Genomic DNA, 21,578 nt, shown 5'->3' with positions numbered 1-21,578 from the left:
AGCTCTTTCACCCTCACCCCTCGTAATGTTCAACCAACACACTCACTCTACGGATGACACAGACACAGATAAAATAGTAATGTATACTAATTGTACTGTATATAATAGGTTACTAGGGGGCAGCCGTGGCCTACTGGTTAGGGCTTCAAGCTTGTGACCGGAGGGTTGCTGGTTCGATCCCCGACCAGTCCACGGCTCAAGTGCCCTTGAGCAAGGCACCTAACCCCTCACTGCTCCCCGAGCGCTGCTGGTTGGGCATGGCAGCTCACTGCTCTGGGTTAGAATGTGGTTCACTGTGCTGTGTGTTCACTGTGCTGTGTGTGTTCACTAATTCGGTTAAATTGGGTTAAATGCAGGGAAACAAATTTCCCTCACTGGATCAAAAAAGTATATATTCTATTCTTCTTTTTTACTGTTGTCCATGGTCAAATATGGTGTGTTCGTAGTAGTATCACCTAGAAGCCCACAGTAAGGCGCCACTGTCTAAACAAACTTAACAGTGGCCTAGTTATAGTTGATTATAATAATAATAAAACATTTTTTTTACCTGAATGGGATAGGATGTCAGTGATTTGATTGGATCGAATTGTAATTAGGATGAAGCAAGTGACTGTTATCAGATTTATGTACATTGTCTTTGAAGCTTTTAATGAGCTACTCAGAAACAGGTGTAGAGCTCCTGGTAGCTCGCGAAAGTATTGTCTTAAGAACCTATTGTCAAATTAGTCATTGAACTCACTGAAGTGTCAAATGCCAACTAGTAAAACAGCAGTGCACTGTAAGAGGCTTCTCTTTTAACAAAATCTATTTGATTAAGAGAAAATTATTCATTCACTGTCATTAACAGACTGTGAGAGAACGTCCTCAACTACAATAGACAGTATTCCATTACATGCTTGATTTTAAAGTTGACACCAGTGACATCTGTTTGATATTAGGCTACTGGTTTATATTACAGTTTTCCCACAATTGTTAAAACACATTTTTTGAAACTTGTCACTCTTTTCTCAAAATGATAAACACAAATCCCAAATCTCAAACTACACTCCCAAAACCTTTGTCAACCTCTGCGAAAATGTCGACTCAAAACAGCCATACCGCTCAAAAGCAAACATGGAAGAGAATGGAAGTCACACTGCAAATACAGCCGCAAAAGCAGATCTGAAAGTAAGATGAAGTCATACATCCATTTTCTCAAGCCAATGACTTCAGTTCACATTAGTGCGCCCCCCCCCCCCCCCCTACCTTCCCATAACGATCACATGATTAGGCCTACCTAGAGCACTGACAAAATGAGACTTGTACTCTATTTTCAAAATTGGCTTCATCTTGAAGCAAATGTCGCCCTCTGGTGGACTCTTAATTATCCAATCTATATTTGGCAAGTTAACTATGAATCACACGCTTTCGCCATTCATTCAGTTACTACTAACTAATAGAGAGGCCACCCATTTTCTTTACTTCTGCCTCTAACACACCTCTACTACTTTCAGCATGCTGACTTTGATGCATCCAGCTCCACCCCATGGCCAGTTAAGTTGGTCCCTGTCTTGAGCTTATGCCGGGGGTATCGGCTCCACACCCCTGCCTTCCTCAGTTGGCAGGATCCCAGATCTCCGCTCTGCTTGCCGATTCATGATCTGCACGAAAGACCGTATCAGTATACAGATTCATCTGATGTGTCTGATATTGCTCACATTGCCCCCCCGCCCCATACCCCATATCCAACTATGTGCAAAATCTTATAATAGAACCCTTGTGCTCTGAATGCATTCCTTTTGAATGTGAGGTTCACAGAGACACAAGCTGTTCTGTCAGGGATCTTAAGCATTACACGTTGCACCGTGAGACACTCAATTGCTCATGCAACCTCACGCCACACATTAGCTTTTTTACTTCCTCCTAATGTTGTAATCTGATTATTAAATAGTTGGACAGCATCCATATTTTGTACAGTTTGCTGTTATACACATAATCAATGGTAGCTTTTCAAGATTTTGTTTTACATTTTTTTTAAACCGTCCACCCTTTTCTCAAAACTGAAACACAAGACCCAAATCTCAAACTATAGGCTACATTCACAAAACCTCTGATAACCTTTGCAAAATGAACTGTTCCTTTAACCAGCAACCCTTCGCTCAATAGCATCATCTGCAGGCTGATGGGTGTACAGTCACTAAATGTACATATAAATTAATTTATTTTATAGCCTCCCGTGGATGAAATTCCACAAAACTTGGCATACTCCCAGAGGATGTCAGGTTAATCATACACATGAAAGTTGGTGCAGTTCATAATATTTCATCTGAAGATAGGGGCGATTAAAGCAATATTGCATTTTAATTTTTTACCATAGGGGTGCAAATCACAAATGACTGGTTATAAACTAAGTTGATGCGGGCTCTTGAGACCAACATACCCTTAAACATTTCGTCATCCTTGGTGCCACGGTCAGGTAGCTATTTAGGAAAAACTGCATTTTTGGGGTTTTGGGGGGCTAGCACAGGTGGAGTGGCCCCCAGGGACCATACTTTTTTTTCCGTAAAAGTCTACTGGGGCTACATGCCCACCAAGTTTCATGTTCCCACGGTGTTACGGTGTCCCGGGATTTTTTTACCAAAAATTCAGGAAGTGGATGACGGGAGAAAAAAAAACACTTCGAACAAATCAATCAAAGTATGCCAATATTTTTTATTCAGACAACAAATCGTCACTGACAGCCATTGGTCTGATTGTCCTCAATTACAACATCTCCAACGATGGTGAAATCAAGTTCTCTCCAGTTGATGACATTACCAGGGGTAAAGTTCCGGTGGTTAGCAAACCGCCGGATCTCACAAGAAGAAAGGACATAGTCCCACATATTGACATCAGTGATCATCCCTACAAATGACCTCTTTGCCTTAAACCCTCCATCCACTGAGTCCTGCTCTTGTCCCAGCACTATGCTTAGCTTTCCATCCAGATTCCCCTTGAATCCGATCTTCCTGGTAGCCTACTTGGATTCCCGTTGATCCAGAACTGAGCCAATCCAGGGTTGGAATCCCAGGTGCTGCAGATGGAGTACCAGGTGTTTGGCTCGTCTGGTACGCCGTAAAATGTAGAGATTTTACCATGTGTGTTCACTTCAAATTGACCTTTGTTGCTCATTTTGTAGATTAAGAACTCATTGTCGTAGGCAGTGGATGCCGTTGAAAAAAGAGAGTAGGTTCGAGTAAGGTCAGTAAGGTAGCCTACCTGTAAAAGAAAAACAGTGCTGTTGTTTCATGTAGGTACAGTATGGATTTGTTCATGCATGCTAATAACAGATGAAGCTAAGAAGATAAGAATTATAATATAGGTTACATACAGTTCAGAGCCTGAAAAAGAGAAAAGAAGACTGCTGGCAGTCAGTACCTCTCTTGGCCTTGTACACGAATGGGAGGGATCGAGATGTGGGACGTGTGGATGGGTAGTTTGTAGCAGCAGGTACTCCAGGCACCTCATCAGGAAGGGTGTGAGGGAGATGGGCTGGAAGTCATTGAGTTCTTTGATGTGTGGTTTTAAGCAAATATAATACTTTGAACGACTTTTCTACTGATTTGTCCCACCAAAGATTTTGTTTGTTTCCCCGACTAGTGCAGTGGTAAAGTGCAGACTTTGAGTAGCTCTGAGTAGAGTAGGCTGAGCTTCGTTCTGCTTCAGCTTAGGTTAAAAAGAAGATCGTTCACGAGAGGATTTTGGGCTGCATTCAACGCAGATCTTGTTAGAAGGGTGAAATTACATCCACACAGCTGACATTATTTTGAGGAAGAAGTAGCCAACCAAGCTCAAGCATGAATTTTCTTTTCAGGATCCGCTGGATCCGCAGGATCTGCTGGACTTTGTTTACAGTCTAGGTAGTTCCAGGGACTACACAAGCAGTACGAGGCCTTAATACAATCGAAAATAGGGGTGTGGGTTGTCTCATAAGCCCCTTGCACTAAAGATATACACCCCTACTTAGCATGTCCTACTGCTTTGTCTCAGTTCAGATTTCAGGGGCTGCATGCCTCTAGGGTTACATTTGTTTGTATATCTTTCTGAAGGTGTATTTGTCTTAATTCCGCAATATTCACGAATCCCTTGTTCTTGTAAGTGGTCATTGTTCTCAGACCACTCCCCTTGATGGTTTATAAGGCAGTGCTGGTCCTGCTGAGTAGAAGCTACCCAGACAGAAGTGAGTCACAGTGTCAACCCATCTTAACTGGGAGGGTAAATATAAGATTTTTTCCAGATCTAAAAACACAGTTGAAGAAACTATGTAATTTCAAAGACATTTAGAAAAAGGGGAATATATTTATTTCCAGATTACTGTAGGTAAAAGGTAGAGTGCATAACCATTAATCGCATAAAAGCACACGTTTGCTTTATTTTGGACAAAGGCGTCTGCTAAATAGCATAACCATAACAAGTGTGTTGTTTCTCTTCAGATATCTTTTGAGGGATGGAGAGGCTTTTTGTTGTGAGCATTCTTTTCACAGCCTGTTGCGCTGTTCCTCAAGGTAAGGCAGAGTTTAGTAACACAGAAAGAAAGAATTAAAGTTGCATGTATTTATTACATGTTAAACTATTGATAACTGTTGATGTCAAACCTTGAATCTGAACAGATCTGTCAGGAAAAATGTTTACGTTTCCTGTGGAGTCCAATGTTACTCGTGCCAGACTCCTGCCATCAGGAAATAACTTCACCTCTGCAACAGTCTGCCTCAGGTTGGTCTTGGTGCTGTATGCATGACTGTCTATAATATTGTCTTTATTTGAAAGGAAAGGACACAGCTTTATTTCCTGACTTTATTTCTCATCATCATTATTATTACTGTTGTTGTTGTTGTTGTTATTATTATTAGTCCCCTATGTTATGTTATTGACAACTGAACACTTGCCATTAAAGGGATATTCCACCATTTTTGGAATTAAGCTCATTTTCTACCTCTCCTCGAGGAAAACAATTGATATTTACAGTACCTTTTTCCTATTCATCCAGCCATTCTGTGAGTCTGACGATACAACCTTTAGCTTCAGCCTAGCATAGATCACTGAATCAGTCCATTAGCATCTCGCCTGCTAGCATCACGCTTAAAGGTGACTAAGATTTCCGGTAATTTTCCCATTTAAAACGTGTCTCTTCTCAAGTTACAAAGTACAACAAGACAAACTGAAAATTAAACCTGGCGACTTTCTAGGCTGATTTGACACGGAACTACACTCTCATTCTGGCGTAATAATCAAGGAACGTTGCAAACATACTATGGGTGCAGTGATATCAGGCACTACTTCTGCTTGTTTCCTATGGGGACTATTTTCAGGTGCTGGGTGATATCACTGCGGCCATGGTACGTTTGCAACTTTCCTTGATTATTACGCCAGATGAGAGTGTAGTTCCATGTCAAATCTGCCTATAAATACCCCAGGTTTCATTTTCAGTTTGTCTTACTGCACTTTCTAAAGAAGAGACACGTTTTAAATGGGATAATTACCGAAAATCTTAGTCACTTTTAAGCATGATGTTAGCAGGCTAGATGCTAATGCTTTAATTCGATTCAATGATCTATGGCTGAAGCTAAAAGTTGTATCACATTCGCCAGACTCACAGAATGGCTGGATGAACGGGGAAAAGGTATCAATTGTTTTGCTCGAGGAGAAGTGGAAAATTAGCTTAATTCCCCAAATGGTGTAATATCTCTTTAACACTTGGAGGTCCGGGGCCTTTCAGACACTAGGAGGCAGTCTGCTACATCTGGACATTTTTAAGTTTTTCATCTAACTAAAAACATCTGCAAAAGTGGCATACAGTATATGGTTATATTCCAGAAGACCTCAACAATAATGATATGTGAGTAAAGTGGATGTAATGAAATGAGTTTTATTATAATTCAGTGTAAACACAACTATACAAAAAAAGCCTTAAAGCCTTTAAAAAAAATGCACACTATGGCTGCATAAAAATAAGAAGAACATTCAAAAATGTTATGTACATTTAGGCCTACTACAAATTGGAAAAAGGTCAGACTAAATGTGTCTATGTGTCTTACAAACCGCTATCAATACATGTTGTTTTAAAACATATTTGGAAACTATAGAAGATTCAAGGTTTCTAATGGTGTCACTTATATGTTTCTACAAAATCACACAGAGATTCAGATGTGTGTTTGGAACAGTTTTTCAAATCCCCAGGGGGGGATTTAGACTCCAGGGTGTTTTAACTGCAAGCAGTCGTCTTTTCTCTTTTTCAGGCTCTGAACTGTACTGTGTAACCTATATTATAATTCTTATCTTCTTAGCTTCTTCCGTATAAATCCATACATACATGAAATAACAGCACTCTCTTTTTCTTTTACAGGTTCTTTACCGACCTTACTCGATCCTACTCTCTTTTTTCAACGGCATCCACTATCCAAAACAATGACTTCTTAATCTTCAAACCAGCAAGCAAAGGTAGTTTTCATGTGCTCACACGTGGCCAAAGCTCTAATTTTTATGACCTACCAGATGAGCGAAACACCTGGAACTCCATCTGCAGCACCTGGGATTCCAACTCTGGATTGGTTCAGGTCTCGCTCAACGGAAATCCAAGTACCAGGAAGATCGGATTCAAGGGGAATCTGGATGGAGAGCTAAGCATAGTGCTGGGACAAGAGCAGGACTCAGTGGATGGAGGGTTTGATGCAAAGCAGTCATTTGTAGGGATGATTACTGATGTCCATATGTGGGACTATGTCCTTTCTGATAGTGAGATCCAGCAGTTTGCTAAAGATCTGAACTTCACCCCTGGTAATGTTATCAACTGGCGAGCCCTTGATTTCACCATCGTTGGAGATGTTGTCATTGAGGACAGTCCAAACAGCTGTCAGTGACAGAAGATGCATGAAGCATCGAAACATTAGTCCTTTGTGCACCTTAATTAAAATCCAGTGTATAGTTCTTCTGTGCTGCTTCGAGTCTTTAGCCTACTTTATATTTACACGGTCCCTTCTCTCGTCTGATGCACCAGATGTAATGCTGCAGAAGCGCGGTGGATTTACTCTTCTGTGAAGCTGTCAGTGACGGTTTGTTGTCTGAATAAAAAATATGAGCATACTTTGGTTGATTGGTTCTCTTCTCTCTAAAACACAATATATAACTCCAATGTGTAGTTCTAGGTTTATTGTTGGGGGCATATAGCATTGAGAATGACATGGATGACAACACTTGTGATGCTGAGGGCCCTCAGTGATGTTCATGCTCAAAAGTTTGAATGAAGCGACTCTCTCCACCTCAGCCTCCATGTAGAGTGGTGGGTGCTGTCCTCTCCTCCTCCTTGTGTCAGTAACAATCTCCGTTTTCTTAAGGGAGAGGTTGTTGTCCTGGCACCACTCCACAAGCCACCTCCCTCTTGTATGATGACGCATCTACCCAGAAATCAGTCCAGTAACTGTGGTGTCATCTGTGAATTTGAGCACACAGCCTTGTGGGGTTCCTGTGTTGATGCCTATTTGACTGGGCCCCTATAGTGGAGCTTTTGGGTGAGCTTAGCTGGGACGACGGCGTTAAAAGTCAAGCTGAAATCAATTAACAGTAGTGGTGCATAGCAGTCCCTCTTATCTAGGTGTATAGTGTTCAGACAGCATCCTCTGTTGACCTGCTATATGCAAACTGTGGGGCTATTGTCCTTGGTCTTTAACATTGATGCTGCAATGCTACAGTAAGTACATCTGAATGCCTACTCCCAGCACATGCCACCTTTATAACATAATTATGTTGAAATTACAGTAATATTTATGGTTATGGTTATGGTTATAGTTATTTAGCAGATGCCTTTGTCCAAAGCGACATAGACATAATTAACAATACAAATTAAATTAACAGTGAACAATTACAAAATAGGGAGAATAGCAATATTATCAATAAAACGGTATAAAACAATCATTTTAAGCACTAACCTAATGAGAAATAAAACAATGAATATGAGAATAGCAATCAAATAAGTCATTCAATCAATCATATAATAACAATAACTATGGTATGGTAAGGCTAAATTAAGGACAAAAATAAATGTCAAATTCTATCAATGGACAAATTATAACAAAACAATACTATTATACAAACCATAACACATTTCTCATTAGGTTAGTGCTTAAAATGATTGTTTTATACAGTTTTATTGATAATATAGCTATTCTCCCTATTTTGTAATTGTTCAATGTTAATTTAATTTGTATTGTTAATTATTTCTATGTCGCTTTGGACAAAGGCATCTGCTAAATAACTATAACCATAACCATAACCATAAATATTACTGTAATTTCAACATAATTATGTTATAAAGGTGGCATGTGCTGGGAGTAGGCATTCGGATGTACTTACTGTAGCATTGCAGCATCAATGTTAAAGACCAAGGACAATAGCCCCACAGTTTGCATATAGCAGGTCAACAGAGGATGCTGTCAGCTGAACACTTACACACCCACTGTAGATAAGAGGGACTGCTATGCACCGCTACTGTTAATTGATTTCAGCTTGCCGTCGTCCCAGCTAAGCTCACCCAAAAGCTCCACTATAGGGGCCCAGTCAAATAGGCATCAACACAGGAACCCCACAAGGCTGTGTTATCAAATTCACAGATGACGCCACAGTTACTGGACTGATTTCTGGGTAGATGCGTCATCATACAGGTGGGAGGAGGCTTGTGGAGTGGTGCCAGGACAACAACCTCTCCCTTAAGGGCCCCAGCCGTGGCGCAACTGGCTGGGGCACCTGCACCACACGCCGGCGACCCGGGTTCGATTCCCGCCCCGTGGTCCTTTCCGGATCCCACCCCAACTCTCTCACCCATTCGCTTCCTGTCTCTCTCTACTGTCCTGTCAACATTAAAGGCACAAAAGCCCAAAAAATATACTTAAAAAAAAAAAACCTCTCCCTTAAGAAAACAGAGATTGTTACTGACACAAGGAGGAGGAGAGGACAGCACCCACCACTCTACATGCAGGAGGCTGAGGTGGAGAGAGTCGCTTCATTCAAACTTTTGAGCATGAACATCACTGAGGGCCCTCAGCATCACAAGTGTTGTCATCCATGTCATTCTCAATGCTATGCCCCTAACAATAAACCTAGAACTACACATTGGAGTTATATATTGTGTTTTAGAGAGAAGAGAACCAAACCATCAACCAAAGTATGCTCATATTTTTTATTCAGACAACAAACCATCACTGATAGCTTCACAGAAGAGTAAATCCACCGCGCTTCTGCAACATTACATCTGGTGCATCAGACGAGAGAAGGGACCGTGTAAATATACTAAAAGCTAAAGACTCGAAGAAGCACAGAAGAACTATACACTGGATTTTAATTAAGGTGCACAAAGCACTAACGTTTCGATGCTTCATGCATCTTCCGTCACTGACAGCTGATTGTCCTCAATTACAACATCTCCAACGATGGTGAAATCAAGGGCTTTCCAGTTGATAACATTACCAGGGGTGAAGTTCAGATAATTAGCAAACTTCTGGATCTTACTATCAGAAAGGACATAGTCCCACATGTGGACATCAGTGATCATCCCTACAAATGACTGCTTTACATCAAACCCTCCATCCACTGAGTCCTGCTCTTGTCCCAGCACTATGCTTTGCTCTCCATCCAGATTCCCCTTGAATCCGATCTTCCTGGTACTTGGATTTCCGTTGATCCAGACCTGAACCAATCCAGAGTTGGAATCCCAGGTGCTGCAGATGGAGTTCCAGGTGTTTCGCTCAGCTGGTAGGTCATAAAAATGACATTTTCGGGCACGTGTGAGCACATGAAATTGACCTTCCTTCGCTTCGATTAAGAAGTCATTGTCTCCGATAGTGGATGCCGATGAAAAAAGAGAGTAGAGTCGAGTAAGGTCGGTAAAGAACCTGTAAAAGAAAAACAGTGCTGTTATTTCATGTTATGTATGGATTTGTACATGGAAGAAGCTAAGAAGATAAGAATTATAATGGCCGGGTTTCCCAAAATCGTTAAGAAGCTCTTAAGTCCTAAGAACTTCTTAGGAGCGTTCTTAGAACATTCTTACAACGCTCCTAAGAAGTTCTTAGCACTTAAGAGCTTCTTAACAATTTTGGGAAACCCGGCCAATATAGGTTACACAGTACAGTTCAGAGCCTGAAAAAGAGAAAAGACGACTGCCTGCAGTTAAAACACCCTGGAGTATAAATCCCCCCCTGGGGATTTGAAAAACTGTTCCAAACACACATCTGAATCTCTGTGTGATTTTGTCCTAGAAACATATAAGTGACACCATTAGAAACCTTGAATCTTCTATAGTTTCCAAATATGTTTTAAAAGAAAATGTATTGATGGCGGTTTGTAAGACACATAGACACATTTAGTCTGACTTTTTTCCAATTTGTAGTAAATCTACATAACATTTTTGAATGTTCTTCTTATTTTTAGGCTTTAAGACTTTTTAAAATGTTTTTTTTGTATAGTTGTGTTTACACTGAATTAAAAACTCCTTTCATTACATCCACTTTACTCACATATCATTATTGTTGAGGTCTTCTGGAATATAACCATATACTGTATGCCACTTTTGCAGATGTTTTCAGTTAGATGAAAAACTTAAAAATGTCCAGATGTAGCAGACTGCCTCCTAGTGTCTGAAAGGCCCTCGGACCTCCAAGTCTTAAAGGGATATTCCACCATTTGGCGAATTAAGCTAATTTTCCACCTCTCCTCGAGCAAAACAATTGATACCTTTTTCCCCGTTCATCCAGCCATTCTGTGTGAGTCTGGCGATACAACTTTTAGCTTCAGCCATAGATCATTGAATCGAATTAAAGCATTAGCATCTAGCCTGATAACATCATGCTTAAAAGTGACTAAGATTTCCGGTAATTATCCCATTTAAAACGTGTCTCTTCTTTAGAAAGTGCAATAAGACAAACTGAAAATGAAACCTGGCGTATTTATAGGCAGATTTGACATGGAACTACACTCTCATCTGGCGTAATAATCAAGGAAAGTTGCAAACATACCATGGCCGCAGTGATATCACTCAGCACCTGAAAATAGTCCAGGCAACAAGCAGAAGTAGTGCATGATATCACTGCACCCATAGTATGTTTGCAACGTTCTTTGATAATTACGCCAGAATGAGAGTGTAGTTTCGTGTCAAATCAGCCTAGAAAGTCGCCAGGTTTAATTTTCAGTTTGTCTTATTGTACTTTGTAACTTGAGAAGAGACACGTTTTAAATGGGAAAATTACCGGAAATCTTAGTCACCTTTAAGCGTGATGCTAGCAGACGAGATGCTAATGGACTTATCCGATTCAGTGATCTATGCTAGGCTGAAGCTAAAAGTTGTATCGTCAGACTCACAGAATGGCTGGATGAATAGGAAAAAGGTCAATATCAATTGAGGAGAGGTAGAAAATGAGCTTAATTCCAAAAATGGTGGAATATCCCTTTAATGGCAAGTGTTCAGTTGTCAATAAGATAACATAGGGGACTAATAATAATAACAACAACAACAACAACAGTAATAATAATGATGATGAGAAATTAAGTCAGGAAATAAAGTTGTGTCCTTTCAAATAAAGACAATATTATAGACAGTCATGCATACAGTATAGAGCACCAAGACCAACCTGAGGCAGACTGTCGCAGAGTTAAAGTTATTTCCTGATGGCTGGAGTCTGGCACGAGCAACATTGGACTCCACAGGAAACGTAAACATTTTTCCTGACAGATCTGTTCAGATTCAAGGTTTGACATCAACAGTTATCAATAGTTTAACATGTAATACATGCAACTTTAATTATTTCTTTCTGTGTTACTATACTCTGCCTTACCTCGAGGAACAGCGCAACAGGCTGTGAAAAGAATGCTCACAACAAAAAGCCTCTCCATCCCTCAAAAGATATCTGAAGAGAAACAATACACTTGTTATGGTTATGCTATTTAGCAGACGCCTTTGTCCAAAGCGAAATAAAGCAAATATGTACTTTTATCCGATTAATGGTTATGCACTCTACCTTTAACCTAATCTGGAAATAAATATTCCCCTTTTTCTAAATGTCTTTGAAATTACACCGTTTCTTCAACTACTGTAGCAGATCTGGAAAAAATCTTTCATATTTACCCTTCCAGTTAAGATGGGTTCACTGTGACTCACTTCTGTCTGGGTAGCTTCTACTCAGCAGGACCAGCACTGCCTTATAAACCATCAAGGGGAGTGGTCTGAGAACAATGACCACTTAAGAACAAGGGATTTGTGAATATTGCGGAATTAAGACAAATACACCTTCGGAAAGACATACAGTACAAACAAATGTAACCCTAGAAGCATGCAGCCCCTGAAATCTGAACTGCAGACAAAGCAGTAGGGCATGCAAAGTAGGGGTGTATATATATATTTAGCGCAAGGGGCTTATGAGACAACCCACACCCCTATTTTCCTTTGTCAATGTATTAAGGCCTTATACTGCTTGTTTAGTCCCTGGAACTACTTAGGCTACGTTTACACATAGCAGGGTATTTTGATAAACGAATATTTCCCTCCCTCCGTTTTCCAAAATAACATTGTGCACACACATAGTTTTCAAAATAGTGTCCGTGTACATTAATCCGCATAAATACGCTGTTGAGAGTCATCATAACTACGCCAAGCCTATGGGCGGCAGTGTAGCAGGAAGGAGAAAGCCATGCAAGCCAATGAAAAGCCTCATCGACAACGACGACTATAACACGAGCGACTTCCTGTTCCTTCCTTCTCAAACCAGCAATGGCGCGAGGTTCATTTGTGTGGACCAAGGGGGCAGCGAACGTTCTGAGAGTGTAGACAGTATGGCGGCCGCCATGCTAAAAAGAAGACCGTGGCTAGCTGGCCATTCCATTGAATCCTATGGGGCGTAAGCGCCACTTTGACATCAAATTACGTTAGAGCTGAAGCGTTTTAAGCCTTTATATGAACATTTTCTATTGTTGGAGTACATACTACATTGTGAAATTGACATCATAATCTCGTAACTGTCTTATCGGCTGAGTAATAAACGTTTTCCGAAATCAATGCTAAAGTGTTAAGGCGCATTCGTCCAGCGAGAGTAAAGCGTCGCCATAGGTCAGACTCGGTCAGACTACGTGCCTACGTCACATGTACGACACCTGAGCCTGCGCAGGAGACCTATGAGGGAAATAGAAGACCTAAAAAAACCGTTGAAATTTGCTTCCTCGGTCTCTGCTGCCGTCTACGTGATAGCTCTGTCCATATCTTTTACTGTCTATGGAGTGGACAGACGGCGAAGTTGAGTTGAAGTTGAGCCCTAACATGTCTCTGTTCCTCTACATAATAAAGGATCTGTATTTGCAAATGCAAACATATAAAAAGTGCTTCCACCAAAAGAAATGCCACCGCTACCCGAGCTGCTTCCATTTTACTAGACTCTGACAGCTGTGTACACAAAAGGTCGCACTTTTGGCGCATAGATTGTGTAAAACTTTTTTTTCCTCCGTTTTCCTCAGTGTACATTCAAACGCGAAAGCAGAGTTTTCCTAGCCTGGAAAACCAGCGCCAACTGCTGGACGGCAAAATGTTTTGCCTGCATTTGGGTCTGGCCTCGGACCATTGAACATTTTGAAAACACTGCCCTGAATCTGGCAGATGGCAACTAAACCAATCACAACGCAGAGATGTGTTTTGAATCAACGCGGGCGGGGCAGAGGGCTCTGGGGCGGGGTTTTGAGGGAGCGTTGGCCTATAGGCACAGACACGGTTTGAAAGACAACGGGTTGTGCTCATCAACAATGTTCCGTTGTATCCATTGATCGAGGCCAGACTAAATTAGACATCCAATCCATTTAGGCTGGTTTATCAGGCTAGAGTTTTCCTAGATCTCCACTTTTGCCGGAGTTTTTTAGAAAGAATCGTATTCAGAGGCAAAATCGCCGTTTGTGTGTACACGAAAGGTGCAAACGAAGGGAAAAGTCTCTGTTTTTCAAGATACCCGTGTATGTGGAAACGGGGTCTTAGACTGTAAACAAAGTCCAGCAGATCCTGAAAAGAAGAAACAAACTTTAACCAAGCCATATCTTATTTGCACACAATTATATTGAGTGTCGTTATGCCCTGCAAACAAGATTGCAACACTCAGCATTACCTGTTCAACATATCAACATTACAGAATGGCAAGGAGGAACGTCTAATGAAATACTCCTATTTTTCTAAGAAGGTGTTCTTTCTTTGTGTATGTTGGCAGAAATAGGCAAAAATACATCAAAATGTATTTGGAAGTAAAATAGTTAGTTAATAAATAGTTAGTTAGTTGTTTCCTTAGGGAAATTCTTTTTCACATTTTCCAACGCTTTATATCGTACATGGTCACAGGCACAGGATGGCACATACTGTAGGCCTACATGATCAATGACACATACGATACAGACATAAGGGATGGCACATACAGACATATTGTACATATTTCATACATTGTGATTACATGGGAAAACACACATTATTGCACTGGATACATTTATCTGCGAGGCTTTGTCTTGTTGGTTATTTGGATGGCTGAGGAGATTAGGCTTCTGCTGAAGCGGGCTTTATTGCACCTTGTGCTTCTAGACCTCCTGCCTGAGGGTAGGAGTAGGAGGTGGCGGTTAAGTGGGGGAGTAATGTCCAGGGATATTACATGAGTAATATGTGCAATGGCCTTGGTGCTTAATTCTTGTAAATTCGGGGTATGCAGGCCTAATATTTTGGTGGCAGTATTGGTTATCTGAGTGAGTTTGTTGCCGTTTTCTTTTTACAGTAAGCATGTTGAAGAAGCAGGCACAGTAGAACAGTATGATAGGATGGTTTGGACAATGCTGATATCCAGTAGTATAGATGGGGGGCAACCTGAAGTCCTTTTAGTTTGCGCACCGCTGACAGTCTTTGGATTCTTTTTCTCTGTATGTCTGTTGTGTGATGTTCAAAGGTGAGGATATTGTCCACTGTGAGTCCAAGGTATTTGAAATGGTCTACTATCTCTGTTTCATGGTAAATGATGATGGGGTGGTGGGATTGTGCGGATTCAAAAGCCATTTCTTTTGTCTTGCTGATGTTGAGTTTGAGATAGTTGTTTCCACACCACTGAGTGAAGTGAGAGACTGTGTTAGATTTTTGGGTTGAATGACTGCCTGTGAGCATTTCCAGTTATTGAAGGGGTTTCACTGTGCAGGCCGGAAGACCTGTCAAGAGGGCATTACAGTAGTCAAGTCGTGAGATAACTATTGCTTGTACCAGCAGTTGGGTAGCATCTTGAGTCAAGTAGGTCCTGATTTTCTGTATGTAGTATAGTGCGTAACGGCATGACCTGGCTACAGAGGCTACATGATTGGAGAAGGTTAGTTGGTTGTCGAGAACAACTCCTACATTTCTTGCAGTTCTGGTAGGTGCCAAGGTGCCATTGACAATGAGTCAATTTTGATGTTGATGTCATGATGTATGGTAGTTTTGGCTGGGAGGACCAGCCATTCTGTTTTTGAGAGGTTTAGCTGGAGGTGGTGTGCCTTCATCCATGTTGATATGTCTGAGAGGCAATTTGAGATTCGTGTCAAGACAAAGGGGTCATCAAATGGAAAGGACAGATAGAGCTCTGTGTTGTCTGCAGTGGTATGAGAAGGCATGCGAACGGATGCCAGGCTAAGGTTGACATGAAATATTAATGTAATAACATCATTATAGAGGTGGCATGTACTGGGAGTATGCATTTACATCTATTTAGTATTGCAACATAAATGTTAAAGACCTAGGACAATAGCCCCACTACAGTTTGCATATAGACCAGACAGGTCGACAAAGGATGCGGTCAGCTCAACACTACACACAGTCCTTACACACCTAAATAAGAGGGACTGCTATGCACAATTGATACATCTTGACTTTTAACGCCGTCGTCCCAGCTAGCTCACCCAAAAGTTCCACACTCTAGGGGTGCCATCAAGCCTTTGAAAATCCTGTCAAAATAGGCATCAACACAGGAAGGCTGTGTATTGAGTCCCATGCTGTACATTCTCTTCACACATGACTGTGTATCAAACCCAGCCTAGCACCAGGGTTATCAAATTCACAGATGACACCACAGTGAATGGACTGATTTCTGGGTAGGAACGTCATCATACAGGAGGGAGGTGGCTAGCCTTGTGGAGTGGTGCCAAGACAACAACCTCTCCCTTAACACTCCCTTAACACTCCCTTAAGAAAACAAAGGAGATTGTTACTGACACAAGGAGGAGGAGAGGACAGCACACACCACTCTACATGCAGGAGGCTGAGGTGGAGAGAGTCGCTTCATTCAAACTTCTGAGCATGGACATCACTGAGGGCCCTAGCATCACAAGTGTTGTCATCCATGTCATTCTCAATGCTATGCCCTCAACAATAAACCTAGAACTACAGTTCTACACACTGGAGTTATATATTCGTGTTTTACATAGAGAGAAGAGAATCAATCAACCAAAGTTTGTTCATATTTTTTATTCTGACAACAAATCATCACTGACAGCTATTGGTCTGATTATCCTCAATTAGAACATCTCCAACGATGGTGAAATCAAGGGCTCTCCAGTTGATGACATTACCTGGGGTGAAGTTCAGGTCGTTAGCAAACCGCTGGATCTGACCATCAGAAAGGACATAGTCCCACATGTGGACATCAGTGATCATCCCTTCAAATGACTTGCATGAGCCATGTTTTTGTCCCAGCACTATGTTTAGCTCTCCATCCAGATTCCCCTTGAATCCGATCTTCCTGGTACTTGGATTCCCGTTGATCCAGACCTGAGCCAATCCAGAGTTGGAATCCCAGGTGCTGCAGATGGAGTACCAGGTGCTTCGCTCATCTGGTAGGCCATAAAATTGAGATTTTTGGCCACGTGTGAGCACATGAAAACTACCTTTTCTTGCTGTTTTGAGGATTAAGAAGTCATTGTTTTGGATAGAGGATGCCGTTGAAAAAAGAGAGTAGGATCGAGTAATATCGGTCAAGAACCTGTAAAAGAAAAACAGTGCTGTTGTTTCATATGGATTTGTACACATGTACAATAACAGGTGAAGCTAAGAAGATAAGAATTATAATATAGGTTACATAGTGCAGTTCAGAGCCTGAAAAAGAGAAAAGAAGACTGCTTGCAGTTAATGGAAAGTGTTCAGTTGTCAATAAGATAACATAGGGGACTAATAACAGCAACAACAACAACAACAGTAATATTAATGAGAATAAAAAAAAAAGTCAGGTAATAAAGTTGTGTCCCTACAAATAAAGACAATATTATAGACAGTCATGCATATAGAAGACCAACCTGAGGCAGACTGTCACAGAGGTAAAGTTATTTCCTGATGGCTGGAGTCTGACATGGGCAACCTTGGACTTCACAGCAGGAAACGTAAACATTTTACCTGACAGATCTGTTCAGATTCAAGGTTTGACATCAACAGTTATCAATAGTTTAACATGTAATACATGCTACTTTAATTATTTCTTTCTGTGTCACTATACTCTGCCTTACCTTGAGGAACAGCGCAACAGGCTGTGAAAAGAATGCTCACAACAAAAAGCCTCTCCATCCCTCAAAAGATATCTGAAGAGAAACAACACACTTGTTATGGTTATGCTATTTAGCAGACGCATTTGTCCACAGCAAAAAAAAGCAAATTCGATTAATGGTTATGCACTCTACCTTTTACCTAAACTGGAAGTAAATATATTCCCCTTTTTTTTACATGTCTTTGAAATTACATATTTTTCTTCAATTACAGTGTTTGCAAATATGGAAAAAATCTGTCTTACTTACCCTCCCAAACAGTTAAGACTGGTTGACACTGTGGCCAACTTCTGGCTGGGTAGATTCTCAACACCAGGGCCAGCTCTGCCTTATAAGTCCACTCTCAACAGGAGGGGTCGGAGAACAATGACAACTTAAGAACAAGGGACTTGTGAATATTGAGAGAAATGAAAAACGAGACAAAGCAGTAGGCAGTGCTAAGTAGGGGTGTATATATGTTTTTAGTGCAAAGGACTTATGAGACAACCCACACCCCTATAATAGGCTACATGCAGGAAAGGCTCTCTGTACACTCATTTGTTTCCGGTGGAGTCAGGTGTGTTTGAGCCTGCCGCTATTGGTAATGCAATTAGTGTCTACACGGACCCGGTTGGATGCTGCACCTGGGAATCAGCACGTTACGACAAAGAAAAAATTATACGTGTTGAATGTGTGAACGTGTGAAAAGTTAGGGCTGTCCTGTTTATCAAACCAGGCGTTGCAATTACTTGAAGCAGTCTAGTTCTGAATTAAACACATCCCTGTTGTGTTCAAATAGTCATTCTGATTGAATAATCCACTTTTTCCTAATTGAACCAAGTAAGATACGCGTACATGTACAGTATACTTGGGGGAAAGGAAAAGAGGGTTTGTCACATTTACTAAACCACAAAACATTAAAATAAACAAACTCACTTTCAACAATGTTATTACGTTATATTTTGCCACAGCAATGAATTCATCCAACAGAATCGTGTTAGATCAATGTGAAACACCTAAGTACTGAACCAGCAAGGCAAATTAATGAATGGGATGCCTTCGTGTAACCATTTTACAGTATTGTGTTCCTATGAGCCTTTGCAAAAACACTGATAATCATGCAGCAGTGTTGCCAAAGGTTTTTACATGAGTTTCTTAAAGAGGACCAGTATAATTTGGGTTCGAATTGTATCTTATATTATGCTTTGAATGTTTTGTTCCCACCATGAATGCGGGTATGGGCAATTTGGGCATGCACAAAATACCAGTGGTTCCAAAATGCAAATTTCAGTGAATTCCTCATAAAACTGTGGCACAACATATTCAAAGTTGTCCTTTAGCATTGATGTTGCAAGTACATCTGAATGTCTACTTTCCATGCAGCCTGTATAACACAATGACGTTGAAATTTCATAAATACTTTGGGCTATTACAGCATGAATAAAGTTAGTTTTGTAAATTTAGACATTTCAGTTACTGTATGTGCAACCGATGGTCATATGCTGTTGATCAAATCATTAACGACCACAGCAAAGAGGAATTACACATGTGGAGGGAGGCCAGACATCACTGTTCAGTCTTGTACAGGTGTAATGGGCCTAATTCAATGAAACACTCTTTACGAAAAGGGCTGAATTGATCACCCCAGAGATATGCTCAAAACCGCTGCTCTTTAAATTATATATTTACTCACAAAAGTTGGCTTGTTGGTTATTTTGTTAACAGACCATAATAGGTGTGTGTGGATGTAGAAGACAACAGAGAAGGTGAAGGAAAAGCAGTGATTGTATTCAGGTTTCACATTAACAACGGAAATGTCTCTAACAATGATAATAATTAAGCTGTTCTGTGACGTCTTTACTAAGGCCAGGGTACACTGTTTCCATATGTGTCTCCCTGTTTTCCCTACAGTTTTTCCACAATGGCCTGCTCCCGCTTACTAGGGGGGTGTAGTAAGCTGTTGGTAATACCAAGTCCACTAGGTGGCACTATAGCTATAGTGAAATGGAATAATAACACTGTGTTGATCTTGAGATGTAGAAGAAGTTTACCGCCAGCTGCATTCATTGGGTGCCTCTCATTCGTCTTTTATATATCCTCCCTTCCTTCCTCGGTCCTCGTTCTCACTGATCTAGATAAAGATGATGGGGCGGCAACAATGGAAAGTTATGGTTAGGTTTGTATGTTTTAGCGTTGTTTTGCTACCATTATAGTATGAACAACTGCTATAGTATGAACAACTGCTAAATTTAATTATTGTGTTGTTTTGTTTGTATGTCGCTTTGGACCAAAGCGTCTGCTAAGCACAAACACCATAACCATAACCATCCAAGTTCAGCAATTATCAAAACTCCTTGGACCTACTGTTGTCACTGCATCTCACACATGCAATTTTTAGACTATTCTTGAACCCCGATCATCACTGCTTGCGACTATATTTTTCTCTATTCTCATCAGTACTTGGTGGCCTCAAACAAGAAGTAGCCTATAGAACCCCAGTTTTTTTATATAACTAAAAAATACAACTTGCTAAACATTGGCTCCAATACATGGACCTATTTTCCTACAGCAATGTTTAGATTATTGTTCATTTTTGTTGATCATTATTAGTCTGACCAGCCTGACCAGCCAAACCCATCAAGATGGAGGGTCTGGGAACTCACCGTAGGCAGGGCTCAATCGGAGGGGTGGGATAAAATTGTCTTTCAAATTCCCTCTCCATGCAATAGTGATCATGCTTCCAACTTCTGGTCGCATGTCAGTCATCATTATGTTAAGCCCGCCCACCGACTCTATACACGATGTGATTGGTTCGGTGGTTTCTGCCTGAGCCCAGCTTGAGAGTTAGACTGCTGCCGCTAGGGGCGCCTAGATTTCTAGGCTAGATCATTATAGTTGTAGTTTATTCATCCTTAATCAATGTAATTAGATAGAATAATACAAATAAAAAAGGGGAAGGACAGGACTATGCAATAGACATTATTTTGGTCTCCTTCAGTGTTGATTCTATGGATAAAAATGTTAAAATAGTTCCAAGTCCATGCACCCGTTTTTAAAGATGATGTTTTAATCAACAGATTGACAAGGCAGACGGACTGAACACAGTGTCATTATCTTGATGGCAGGAAAAAGACAATACCTCAGTTACTGCTGTCTAGGGATTGAGAGGATTAAGAAAACAACAAGAACAAGGGGATAAAAGTTGTATGATCAACTGCTAAATTTAATTATTGTTTTGCTTTGTTTGTATGTCGCTTTGTACAAAAGCGTCTGCTAAGCACCACCACCATAACCATAACCATAATCAGATACATTTTTGAAAGAGGTTACACAAAATAATTGATAATACTGTATGCATGAAATGCTGATGATTTCGAATGCAGTAAACATTTTCTGGAACAATATTCAATACTAATATGTATGCTGATTTTTGTTTACTCATTTACTAATCACTAATGAAAACAGCCATTTGTCTGACTGTCCTCAATGACAACATCTCCAACGATGGTGAAATCAAGGGCTCGCCAGTTGATGACATCACCAGGGGTGAAGTTCAGGTCGTTAGCAAACCGCTGGATCTCACAAGCAGAAAGGACATAGTCCCACATATGGACATCAGTGATCATCCCTACAAATGACTGCTTTGCATTAAACCCTCCATCCACTGAGTCCTGCTCTTGTCCCAGCACTATGTTTAGCTCTCCAACCAGATTCCCCTTGAATCCGATCTTCCTGGTACTTGGATTCCCGTTGATCCAGACCTGAACCAATCCAGAGTTGGAATCCCAGGTGCTGCAGATGGAGTACCAGGTGTTTGGCTCGTCTGGTAGGCCATTAAATGTAGAGCTTTGGCTGCGTATGTTTACCAAAAAACTACCTTTGTCTGCATTTTTGAAGATTAAGAAGTCATTGCTATTGACAGTGGATGCCGTTGAAAAAATAGCGTAATTTCGAGTAAGGTCAGTAAAGAACCTGTAAAAGAAGAACAGTGCTGTTGTTTCATGTAGGTATGGATGGATTTTGTATTGTATCTA

General features: G+C 40.8%; 4 protein-coding genes and 1 pseudogene across 5 annotated transcripts in view; 1 reads left to right on the top strand and 4 right to left on the bottom strand.

Annotated features, from left to right (window-relative positions):
* Positions 1 to 2,710: 2,710 nt before the first annotated feature.
* Positions 2,711 to 4,124, bottom strand: LOC134064459 (C-reactive protein-like; annotated as a pseudogene).
* Positions 4,125 to 4,465: 341 nt separating this feature from the next.
* LOC134064458 (C-reactive protein-like) lies at positions 4,466 to 6,875 on the top strand. The gene is made up of 3 exons (XM_062520381.1): positions 4,466 to 4,523; positions 4,629 to 4,731; positions 6,362 to 6,875. The coding sequence occupies exons 1-3, from the start codon at positions 4,466 to 4,468 to the stop codon at positions 6,873 to 6,875; spliced, it is 675 nt and encodes a 224-aa protein (XP_062376365.1).
* A 2,507-nt stretch (positions 6,876 to 9,382) lies between these two features.
* LOC134064457 (C-reactive protein-like) lies at positions 9,383 to 11,722 on the bottom strand. The gene is made up of 2 exons (XM_062520380.1): positions 11,634 to 11,722; positions 9,383 to 9,899 (listed from the first exon to the last, which is right to left on the bottom strand). Exons 1-2 carry the CDS (start codon positions 11,720 to 11,722, stop codon positions 9,383 to 9,385), a joined length of 606 nt encoding a protein of 201 aa, XP_062376364.1.
* A 4,770-nt stretch (positions 11,723 to 16,492) lies between these two features.
* LOC134064456 (C-reactive protein-like) lies at positions 16,493 to 18,615 on the bottom strand. Its single transcript, XM_062520379.1, has 4 exons — positions 18,602 to 18,615; positions 17,815 to 17,889; positions 17,530 to 17,601; positions 16,493 to 17,012 (listed from the first exon to the last, which is right to left on the bottom strand). Exons 1-4 carry the CDS (start codon positions 18,613 to 18,615, stop codon positions 16,517 to 16,519), a joined length of 657 nt encoding a protein of 218 aa, XP_062376363.1. The 3' UTR covers positions 16,493 to 16,516.
* Positions 18,616 to 20,747: 2,132 nt separating this feature from the next.
* The window catches only part of LOC134064263 (C-reactive protein-like), a 28,006-nt gene continuing 27,175 nt past the window's right edge, over positions 20,748 to 21,578 (bottom strand). For both annotated transcript variants that reach the window (XM_062520126.1, XM_062520125.1), the window contains exon 4: positions 20,748 to 21,516. In XM_062520126.1, the coding sequence (XP_062376110.1) occupies positions 20,997 to 21,516 (520 nt within the window). In that variant the 3' untranslated portion in view covers positions 20,748 to 20,996. The remainder of the gene's footprint in view (positions 21,517 to 21,578) is intronic.

The sequence above is a fragment of the Sardina pilchardus genome, chromosome 18 (genome assembly GCF_963854185.1).
Source record: "Sardina pilchardus chromosome 18, fSarPil1.1, whole genome shotgun sequence".
Taxonomy (NCBI): domain Eukaryota; kingdom Metazoa; phylum Chordata; class Actinopteri; order Clupeiformes; family Clupeidae; genus Sardina; species Sardina pilchardus.
This window is presented reverse-complemented; position numbering and strand designations above follow the sequence as displayed.

Bases quoted from the DNA above. Each gene is read 5' to 3' on its own strand.
- LOC134064457 (XM_062520380.1), bottom strand. From the start codon at position 11,722: ATGTTTACGTTTCCTGTGGAGTCCAATGTTGCTCGTGCCAGACTCCAG. The intron at 9,900-11,633 runs GTTGGTCTTGGT...TTTCTTTTACAG, and splicing joins TCTGCGACAGTCTGCCTCAG to GTTCTTTACCGACCTTACTC.
- LOC134064456 (XM_062520379.1), bottom strand. The intron at 17,602-17,814 runs GTAAGTAAGACA...GTTTCTCTTCAG, and splicing joins AGTCTTAACTGTTTGGGAGG to ATATCTTTTGAGGGATGGAG. The intron at 17,013-17,529 runs GTAAGGCAGAGT...TTTCTTTTACAG, and splicing joins CTGTTGCGCTGTTCCTCAAG to GTTCTTGACCGATATTACTC.
- LOC134064458 (XM_062520381.1), top strand. From the start codon at position 4,466: ATGGAGAGGCTTTTTGTTGTGAGCATTCTTTTCACAGCCTGTTGCGCT. The intron at 4,524-4,628 runs GTAAGGCAGAGT...GAATCTGAACAG, and splicing joins CTGTTGCGCTGTTCCTCAAG to ATCTGTCAGGAAAAATGTTT. The intron at 4,732-6,361 runs GTTGGTCTTGGT...TTTCTTTTACAG, and splicing joins TCTGCAACAGTCTGCCTCAG to GTTCTTTACCGACCTTACTC.